The following is a 9,705-nucleotide window of genomic DNA, read 5'->3' on the forward strand; positions in this document are numbered from 1 at the left end:
GAACAGGTTGCCCAGGGAGGTGGTTGAGGCCCCTTCCCTGGAGATATTCAAGGTGAGGCTCGACGAGGCCCTGGGCAACCTGGTCTAGTTGGGGGTGTCCCTGCTGACTGCGGGGGGGTGGGACGAGATGACCTTTGGAGGTCCCTTCCGGCCTGGACAACTCTATGATTCTATAACCCGTGGACAGCAGAGGTTCCTGTTGTGTCGCTGCAGGACCAGAGCACAGCAGGCCCCGGGCACGGCGGGGAGCGCGGAGCGGAGCCTGGGTCCCCATCACAGCAGGACGATGGGAATTGCCAATACCGGGACGTGGGCTTAGGACAGGTACGGACCGAGCTCAGCACGTGCTCCAACGGCAACAAGGAGGCCCCCGTAACACCAGCACGGAGGGTGTCTCCTGGAACAAACCCCCACCTCCCTCATTCCCAGGTCTCGGCAAACTACCCGCAGCTGGACTACAAACCCACCATCTTCTTCGCCTTCGGGTCTCCCATCGGGATGTTCCTCACGGTGCGAGGAGTGAAGCGCATCAACCCCAACTACAGCCTGCCCACCTGCAAGGGCTTCTTCAACATCTTCCACCCGGTAGGTACAAACCCCAAAACCCCAGCACCATCCCGCCGTGCGACACGCGGAGCACGAGCCCCCGCTCACTGTCCCCCCTCCCTGCACAGTTCGACCCGGTGGCCTACAGGATCGAGCCCATGATCGTCCCCGACCTGGAGTTCGAGCCCATGCTGCTGCCCCACCACAAGGGCAGGAAGAGGATGCACCTCGGTAAGGACAGGGCAGCCCCTCTCCCCCCACCCCGGGGCAGCGGCTGTGGCCCCCAGCCCCACGAACGACCCCCCCCCTGCCTTTCAGAGCTGAAGGAAGGGCTGACACGTATGAGCGTGGACCTGAAGAACAACCTGCTGGGCTCCCTGCGGGTGGCCTGGCAGTCCTTCACCCGGGCCCCAATGCCCGCCCTGGAGGGGGCAAGTACCGAGGCCGAAGGGGAGGCAGAGGCCAGCGTGGAGAAGCAGCCAGGTCAGTGGGGAGCTGGGATGCAGCATCGCATCCTGGAGCTAGGAGAGCTGGGGAGGGACTCTTGGTGAGGGAGGGGAGCCAGAGGAGGAAGAGGGACAGTTTTAAACTGAAAAGGAGGAGATTGAGCCAAGATGTGGGGAAGAACTTGTTTGATGTGAGGGCGGGGAGAGCCTGGCCCAGGTTGCCCCGAGAAGCTGTGGCTGCCCCATCCCTGGAGGGGTTCAAGGGCAGGTTGGAGGGGGCTTGGAGCAACCTGGGCTGGTGGGAGGTGTCCCTGCCCAGGGCAGGGGGTGGCACTGGGGGGGCTTTACGGTCCCTTCTAACCCACGTGGGGCAAAGGGAGGGCACGGGGCTGCTGTTGCATCTTCCTGGGTGCTGGTGCTCCTTGGCTGAACCATGATGCTCTTCGTTATTCCTTCAGAGACCAAGGCAGAAGAGCCCCCCCCAGCCGTGAAGGAAGAGCCCTCCCTCATCAACGTGGGGAGGCTCAACGGCGGGAATCGCATCGACTACGTGCTGCAGGAGAAGCCAATAGAGAGCTTCAACGAGTATTTATTTGCACTACAAGGGCACCTCTGCTATTGGTAAGCTTCTGCACAACTGGCAAAGCTTCAAATTCAGGTCCAATGTAAGCAGTGACACCATTTTTAAAGCCAACGTAGTAAGAAATGCCTTACCCGAGTAAACAAGACATTTTCCTGGCCATAGGGCAGACAGGGGGGGTGGGCAGGGACACGGAAGGAGACCATCACAGTTCTTCTTACCCGGCACCACCTGCATTCACTGAACACCACATCTACCCCATAACCCTCACAGAGGTCCTGGCAGCAGGGAGGGAAGTGTCCCCCTCTAACTCCCCCATCCTCCTCCTCCTCCAGGGAGTCAGAAGACACCGTTCTGCTGGTTCTGAAGGAGATCTACCAGACACAAGGCATTACACTGGATCAACCTTTGCCAGGAAGCCAGTGACCACCCTGTGCTCTCCTTGACGTAAGTCCCCCTGCCCAACACCTGCCTTCCCACCTCCCTCGGGCACCTCCGAGGCCATCTGCTCCCCCTGAGGGGATGGTTTCCCTTATTTCCTGCGCTGTGTCTAAGGCAGGAGTTTGTGTTGGGTTTTTTTTTCTGTGGCCCATCAGCACGTTTGGCTCCTTTCCTCTCCCCCTGCACATAAAGCACCTTTGGAGTCAATAAACGCTGCTGCAGGTGACAGGGGCAGCACCAACTGTCCATGTTCATGATCCGTTGGGTCCACCAAGGGAGCGACCAGAGGTGCAGCCCCTATTCCAAACCTCCCAGGCTAAACATTTCTTATAGACATAGAGAGCCAGAGCGTGGACCCTGTGGTCTTTTCAGGGGTGTTTTCACCCTCTGCTGCTCTTTCCTGGCCGAGGGGAGACCAGGCTGAGCCACATCTTGGGCTCTTCTCACCCTGGAAGCCTGAGGCTGGTAACTGCTGGAGGGTTTGGCCTGCCCCGGCGCATCTTCCCACCTTCTCCTTCTGCTTCCTTAGATCCAATTCAACCGAGCACTCACCAGGAAAGTCCAAATCTCTTCTCTGCCTTCCTCTCTCCTCTGCTGCCGTGTCCCCTGCATGCCGCTTCCCAAGAACTCGCTGCTGCCTGGAGATCAGGACGATTTTCCTCTGTTTTGGGTAGGGATAAGGCGGGGGGAGATATGGAGGGAAAACACCTCTGCTCAAACACACACAGCACTCGCACCGTGACTCCCCGTGGCAACGTGAACTTTACACCCTCCACCTTGTGAGCGATCGCACCGGCTCCTCAGGCACTGAGGCAGAACAGCCATCTGGGCTAGGAACTCAGCTGTCTGGGCTAGGAACAGAGCTGTGTGGGCTAGGAACTCAGCTGTGTGGGCTAGGACCAACTGTCCATGTTCATGATCCGTTGGGTCCACCAAGGGAGCGACCAGAGGTGCAGCCCCTATTCCAAACCTCCCAGGCTAAACATTTCTTATAGACATAGAGAGCCAGAGCGTGGACCCTGTGGTCTTTTCAGGGGTGTTTTCACCCTCTGCTGCTCTTTCCTGGCCGAGGGGAGACCAGGCTGAGCCACATCTTGGGCTCTTCTCACCCTGGAAGCCTGAGGCTGGTAACTGCTGGAGGGTTTGGCCTGCCCCGGCGCATCTTCCCACCTTCTCCTTCTGCTTCCTTAGATCCAATTCAACCGAGCACTCACCAGGAAAGTCCAAATCTCTTCTCTGCCTTCCTCTCTCCTCTGCTGCCGTGTCCCCTGCATGCCGCTTCCCAAGAACTCGCTGCTGCCTGGAGATCAGGACGATTTTCCTCTGTTTTGGGTAGGGATAAGGCGGGGGGAGATATGGAGGGAAAACACCTCTGCTCAAACACACACAGCACTCGCACCGTGACTCCCCGTGGCAACGTGAACTTTACACCCTCCACCTTGTGAGCGATCGCACCGGCTCCTCAGGCACTGAGGCAGAACAGCCATCTGGGCTAGGAACTCAGCTGTCTGGGCTAGGAACAGAGCTGTGTGGGCTAGGAAGAGAAAAAAGGTTAAATGGAACCGGCACCAAGGGCCTGGCCCAGTGAGGAAACTCGCAGCTTGTGACCTTGAGGAATAAAAGCCTTAAACGTGCAGCGTGGAGAGGAGCTGCAGCAGCCTCGGCGAGCGGAGGAGAGCGCTGACATCTCCCCACCCCGACACCGAGGACCGTGGGCTGTGGGAGGGGAAGCCCAGGGCCCCCATGGTGGCTGTGAAGCAGGAAGGTGCCCACCAGCCCTTCTCATCTGGGATTGCTGCTGCGTGCTTTGTGTGAGCGCCCAGGGGCTGTGCCAGGCAGGACTGACATAGAACAGCTCGTTGGGGGGCATTTGACCCGGGTGCTGGTGCCTGCAGTAGGTTGGTAGTGACTTCTGGGCATCCTCACCCAGCCCATGGTGGGCAGCAAACCTTGGGGGTGTCTTGTGTAGGACCAAGTTAGTGGCCAGGCGTGACTGGAGGGGAGAGGATTCACCCCCAGGTTGAACTACAGCCCTGCCAGGGGAAGCTACAGCCCTGCCAGGGGAAGCTACAGCCCTGCCAGGGGAAACCAGCTTCTCCTCAGCAGCCTCCTGGCAGTTGGGAGCTCCCGAGGAACATCCCTTGGCTCCGCAGGGGCACGGAGCAGCATGGCCATCCTGCTGACATGTGGCTTTCTAGGTGGCTACAGGGACCTCACAGCAGCCAGGCTCTTTGTTTTTTTCATTTTAAATACACAAAATGCAGCCAGCGAGGCCAGAGCCCAGATCTGTAGGGTGGGGACACCCTGTCCCAGTGACCCCAGTGAAGAAAGGAGCCCAGTGCCATCGGTGGCTGCCCGTGGTGTGCTCACTCTGCTCCAACGGGGACAGGGATGGGGACAGATCCCTCCCGGGTGACACAAACCACCCCAAACCACCCCGGCTGGGCTGTGGCCAGAGCCTGGGGACAAGGCAGACACTTGATGGTGTGTAAGGTCATTGCTGTCACAGCCCTGGGAAGAGCCCAAACCACTTTCCCTCCCGCTTTCACCCTGCATGGGGTAAGGAGCCTTTTTCCCCCCCCCTGCTCGTTTCTCCCCCGTTGTCCTGCGTTATTTGCACAATGGGAAGGGTTTTGTTTGCAGCCCCCGTCCCCCCTCCCGGCCCCGAGGAACAGAAGCTGCTCTTTTACCTGCCTGCAGGAACAGACACTGCTCGGCCGGCGCCCGAGCTCCTCACGGCTGAAGCGGCTCCTACGAAGAGTAGGAAAAGGAAGAGTCTTAACACGGGACGCTCTAATGATCAGCTCTTTAAGTTATGCACTTTGTTAAAAAAAAAAAAGAGAAAAAAGGTTAAATAAATTTTAAATGTTATTTAATGTCTTTTCCAGTAAAAGCCAAAATAAACAAGTAGATGACTGCGGTGTGTGCCTGTTCGGGGGGGAGGGAGGGGATGCAGCTGAAGAGTTCACAGGTGTGCTATTTTAGGGGAAATTAAAGCTATTTCTGTAACACCTGTTGAAGTTGCAGGGTCACACAGGTGGCCCAGAGTGAGGGTAATGGGGTGGCGTTTTCATTACTGTTGTGTCCTGAGCTCTGCTACAGCCTCACCTCTGTGTGTACACAATAATAATACACATATTTATGGTGGAGATGAGTGACAAATAACTACTTACAACAGCCCTGCCACCCCGGGGGCAGTTCTCAGCCTCCCGTTGTCTGAGAAAACAAAGTGTGGAGCAGGGAAAGAAGCACCCGTGAAGGGCTGCTCCAAGGGCTGCTCCCAGACACCACGGCATTTTCTGCCGATTGTCACCTCTTTACACCCACATTAAAGCTGGAAGGGAAGAGACACAAAATAAACGCCCACCTGGAAACCCCCACGGACACACCAAAGGCATCGGTTTATACAGCACGAACAGCATGAACCCAGGCCATGATTGTAAAGCTTTGAGTACCACAGCTCGTTAAAAAAAATTAAACTCCTTTATTGGTCAAGTTAGGAAAAAAAATAAATCAAGGCTAGCACAATAACACCAATAACGATTTAGTTTCATCTTCCCTCTCCCCCACTTAATCCTTGGTTAAAGACCACGACCTCGCGCTCGTTACTCCAAATTAGCTCAGCTGTGATTGAACAGACGGACTGAAACTCAGTGCCAGGAACAGATCCCGCAGTTCATTTTGACACAGGTTTCCCCCCAGGAGGGAGGGGACAGGAGAGCTCGGCTGGAATGAAGGGAGGGAGGGGACCGATGGCTCTTTCTGGCCCGGACACGAGACGACCCACCGGACAGGGCACTCCACATTGTCCCAATTTTCCAGTTCTTGCTTCAGCACCTCTCCTTCCCGGGCTGTCCTCCCACGCCCAGCGCCTCCTTTGCTTCACAGCGGCCCCGAAGGGAGGGAGGCCACCAAAATCGGGTTAAATGAAGCAACACGGGCCCCTGAGCAGGAAAACTCACCAGCTCTGCAGAGAACGCCCGCTTGGGTTTCGGGTTCATCCTCCTTTGAGCCACTTTGACCTCCCCAGAGCCTTCCCCTGCCCGAGCCCTGGGGGAGCAGCAGGAGAGGTGCCGGCAGGACGGAGCCCATGGCTATATCTCCAGGGGAAAACCAGGAGCTGCCACCTTCTCTTGGTGCTCTGGTGCTTGTCTGGATTTGTACAGAAGCGGTTTGTGGCACAGGGAGTCCACCAGAGGAGGGTAATACTGCCTGTAGCAGAGGTAGGCGAGCACGAAGCCCATGGCTGAGCCAACCAGCACGTCTGGGGGCAAGAGCAGAGGAGAGTTCATTTCCTTTTATCTGCCCAAGCTTCACCACGGAATTCTCCAGCAGGAATTCTCCAGCAGGAATTCTCCAGCAGGCAGCCTCTCAGCGCAGAGCTGAGCTGCTCCAAAACCAGCCCCCCAACCGAGCTCGGTGTAGATTCCCAAAAGAAAGAGACAGGCACCATCTCCGTGCAGGCAGCAGCGTAATTACCCCAGGAGGAGCGATCCAAAAACCCTAAGGTGCCACCTCTGCAGCAGCACGGATTCCCCCCGGCACCGAGTGCCCCCATCCAGGTGCAGACCCTGACCCACCTTCCCAGTGGTGTTTGTAGTCGCAGGTGCGGGACACGGCGATGAGGGTGGCGAGGAAGAGTGGGAGGAGGAAGGCACAGAGGCGCAGAGCCCGGCTCCCCCGGCCCGTGGTGAAGCAGCGCAGCTTCCCCGCGACGTAGAAGGCAGAGAAGCCAAGACCAGCAAAGGCAACTAGAAGAGAATTGTTTCCCTTCAGAAACTGTTCCAGCTTCTCCGCCCTCTCCCCGGCTGCGGTGTGAGACAAGGGAAGCACCAGCTCATGAGTGATGGAGGAGCCATAGATGCTGGTACCTGGTGAGCATCCCTCCTCCCAGGAGCTACAGAAGCTTCGCATGACATTTATCTCCCCATTGCTTCGCAGAGGGAAAGCTGAGGCCCCCAAAGAGGCCAAAGGATGTGGCCAAAGCCATGGGGTGTGTGAAAGCAAGCCCAAGCTGCCCTCCCCACGGGTTTCTGCTCCCCACGGCTTGCTGGCTGGGGCTGCAGGGGGAGGGGGACACGGGGAACTCACACGAAGCGTGTCCGCTGGGGAAGCTTTTGCGCCCCTCAGCCACCACCCCGGGGTCTCCTGTGCAGGCCAGCTCCACGTTGGCTCGTCCGTCGGGGAAGCAGCGAGAGAAGAAGTCCGGCCGTGGCCTGGGGCAGGAGAACAAGGCACGTAGCCCTGGGGCTCCCAGGAGCCACCCAAGCTACCAGCCCTCACACCGAGCACCGCCGGCCGAGTCACCAGCCACCAGCAGACCCCTCTGGCTGCAGCTCAGCACAGGAACATTCTGCCACCCCAACGATGCAGCCTGGGGAGGTGAAACCATCCCACCCGCTCCCTCTCTGCTGCCAAAGTGCTCCTCCCCAGCACAGGCCTGGGCGAGCCCATCGAAACGATGCCCCGAGACAGCAGGTCCCTGCCAGCGTTTGTTCTAATTGCCTTTACAGCCAGAAAAAACACGTTCCCTTCAGGCTGAGCACATCCAACAGCTCCTGGCCTTTGCTGCTGCTGTTGCAGCTCTGCCACGGCGCAGACATGTCCCCCCTCCCCGCAGTGAGCCACCTTCTCACCTCCCCACGGCGAGCTTCAGGGCGTTGGTAAAGACCCCGTTGAGGGCGAGGGCAAGGCTGGCAGCTAGGAGAGAGCAGAGAGGCCACGTCAGCCCCGTCCCTGCCTCAACGTGCAGCTCCGAGGCACGTTTGGGCAGCACTCAGTCTTCAGCTGGAGGCACACAGCTCAGGCCTGGGACCCCCGGCACAAGAGCCAAGGACTCGTGTGTGAGACCCCCCCAGGGCAGACCCCACGGGGGGCTCTGGCTCCGCGGGGTGAGGAGGAGCTCACCGAGGCAGGCCTCCCGCGTGTCTTCTCGGTCAGCATCCATGAACACCCTCGCCAGGACGATGAGCAGCAGGGGGGACAGGAAGGCGATGAACTGCAGGAGACAAGAGGGCTGCTGGGGGTCTGTCAGCGCGGCGGGGGTGAGCTCTGCCCAGAGCACAATCCCAGTTGCTCAAAGAGACTCTGCACTTTCCTGCCCCAAAGCCAGGCAGCGACCTGTCCTCTCCAAACACCACGCTTCTCCCAGGAACAAATCCCACCCCAGCTGTGTTTGCAGCAAACCCCGACCACCCCTGAGCTCCCCAGAGCACGGCTATTCCCCCCGTCTGACACCCAACAGCAGCCCCTCACGTAGAAAACCCTGGGCTGCTGGATGTTGCCTGTAGAAGCATAAGACAAAGCCCCCAGGCAGCATAAATACCACAGAGCACTAAAAAGCCCCCCCTGCACCCCACTCCTGCCCGTTCTTCGCAGGCTCAGCGGAGCCTTCCCTCCTCTGAGAGACACCCAGCCCATCCTCAGCCTCTCCAACAGCATCTCTGGCAGGAAAGTGCTGCCAGGGCCGGCTCCCTGTCCCTCCCCTCCCACTTGTGGGTGTCCCCTCACAGCACCTCGCTGTCCCCAGCCCTACAGGGATCAGCTCTTTGTCAGCTCTTTGCCCCTCGTCAGCAAAACCCACGGGAGCTGCTGATTCAGAGAGAAGGGGTTCTCCTTCACAACATCTCGGCAGCGATCCCGGCTGTGGGATTTCCCCCCCGGGGGGGTCCATGGTGGGTCTGACAGGCTCCTGGAGGAGGCTGCTGACCCCTGCAAGTCCAGCACGCGTCCTGCTGCCACCACCAAACCCAAACACCACCCCGGGGGTTTGGCTTTTAAAGCTGAAAAGCCCCGTGCCCAAATCTCACAGAAAATCACCAGTGGGGTTGGCCAGGAAGGAGGGTGGTTGCCCAAGGCAGGAGCTGCAGGTCCCACAGACACCCCTGTGAGCAGAGCATCACCCTCTTGAAATCCAGTATTTACTCTTTTAGATTAAACCCTTTCAACACGTCCTAGAGACCCAGGGAAAACATCTTCATAATCAAATCATACTAAAGATTTGCTGAAAATCCCTGCTTTGAAGCAAACCGCTCCCTGCGGTGCCAGCCAGGCTGCAGCCCCCACCACGGCCACCCTGAAACCGACCTGAAACTGACTGAACAGCAGCCAGAGGCTCCCGCTGGTTTTAACAAACTTTGATGAAGCCCCAAACGCAACCCTGGATGGCAAAGCCTAAAAAAGCCGACAAAAACGGCCTGTAAACGCTGTCTTATTTGCAATAATACCTCGTGCCTTCACTAGTGCGTTAAGAACCGCAGGTATTGGCAGTATCAGGCTTCCAGCCGGTGGGTTTTGGCTGAAAAGGAGAGTTTGCAACCGGAGAAAAGCCCCGGTGAATCCGGGAGCGGGGGCACTTACGACCATGGGCAGGGCGGGGACGCGATCCGCCTCCCGGTAGGGCTGTTTGTAGAGCCACAGCTCCTCGGGCTGCACCCGGCGCTGGAACGGCGGCAGGAACTCCATGGCCCTGGGGAGAGAGGGGGAAAAAGGGTTAAAAAAAGATATAATTAAATAACCCCATTTGGGGCAGAAGGCGCCCTCCCATTCGGGGCGCTCGGCCCCTCCCGTGGCACCCGGTGGGGGCTGTGGCTGTAGGGGGGGGGCTGGCCCGTAGCCCCCGGGGCCGGGCGAGTCCCGGGGCCGCCCCGCTCGCCCTCACCCGGCGGCGAGCAGCAGCAGGGCCCGCACCGC

The 9,705-nt window shown here is 58.7% G+C and overlaps 2 protein-coding genes across 3 annotated transcripts in view; one reads left to right on the forward strand and one right to left on the reverse strand.

Moving 5' to 3' along the window:
• DDHD2 (DDHD domain containing 2) overlaps positions 1-2,909 on the forward strand; it is a 14,819-nt gene extending 11,910 nt beyond the window's left edge. The window contains exons 11-17 of the mRNA XM_014958407.1: positions 214-324; positions 430-585; positions 675-777; positions 865-1,029; positions 1,451-1,613; positions 1,908-2,019; positions 2,543-2,909. Of these exons, the coding sequence (XP_014813893.1) occupies positions 214-324; positions 430-585; positions 675-777; positions 865-1,029; positions 1,451-1,613; positions 1,908-1,998 (789 nt within the window). The 3' untranslated portion in view covers positions 1,999-2,019; positions 2,543-2,909. The remainder of the gene's footprint in view (positions 1-213; positions 325-429; positions 586-674; positions 778-864; positions 1,030-1,450; positions 1,614-1,907; positions 2,020-2,542) is intronic.
• A 2,345-nt stretch (positions 2,910-5,254) lies between these two features.
• LOC106897659 (phosphatidate phosphatase PPAPDC1B-like) lies at positions 5,255-9,694 on the reverse strand. Of its 2 annotated transcripts, XR_001413810.1 has the most exons (8): positions 9,674-9,694; positions 9,373-9,481; positions 7,921-8,011; positions 7,650-7,713; positions 7,105-7,229; positions 6,594-6,764; positions 5,976-6,277; positions 5,255-5,347 (listed from the first exon to the last, which is right to left on the reverse strand). XR_001413810.1 is itself a non-coding variant. In XM_014958424.1 (7 exons), exons 2-7 carry the CDS (start codon positions 9,475-9,477, stop codon positions 6,108-6,110), a joined length of 726 nt encoding a protein of 241 aa, XP_014813910.1. In that variant the 5' UTR covers positions 9,478-9,481; positions 9,674-9,694; the 3' UTR covers positions 5,661-6,107. The 2 variants fall into 2 exon arrangements, 1 of the variants encoding a protein (XP_014813910.1); XM_014958424.1 differs by lacking the exon at positions 5,255-5,347 and having other exon boundaries at positions 5,661-6,277.
• Positions 9,695-9,705: the final 11 nt, after the last annotated feature.

Source organism: Calidris pugnax, unplaced genomic scaffold, assembly GCF_001431845.1.
Source record: "Calidris pugnax isolate Ruff unplaced genomic scaffold, ASM143184v1 scaffold280, whole genome shotgun sequence".
Classification (NCBI taxonomy): domain Eukaryota; kingdom Metazoa; phylum Chordata; class Aves; order Charadriiformes; family Scolopacidae; genus Calidris; species Calidris pugnax.

What these genes read in the sequence shown, in the direction of transcription:
- LOC106897659 (XM_014958424.1), bottom strand. Translation starts at nt 9,477, where the DNA reads ATGGAGTTCCTGCCGCCGTTCCAGCGCCGGGTGCAGCCCGAGGAGCTG. An exon ending in TCCCCGCCCTGCCCATGGTC is followed by an intron (nt 8,012 to 9,372) that starts GTAAGTGCCCCC and finishes TGTCTCCTGCAG; the next exon opens with TTCATCGCCTTCCTGTCCCC. An exon ending in CTACAAACACCACTGGGAAG is followed by an intron (nt 6,278 to 6,593) that starts GTGGGTCAGGGT and finishes TCTTGCCCCCAG; the next exon opens with ACGTGCTGGTTGGCTCAGCC.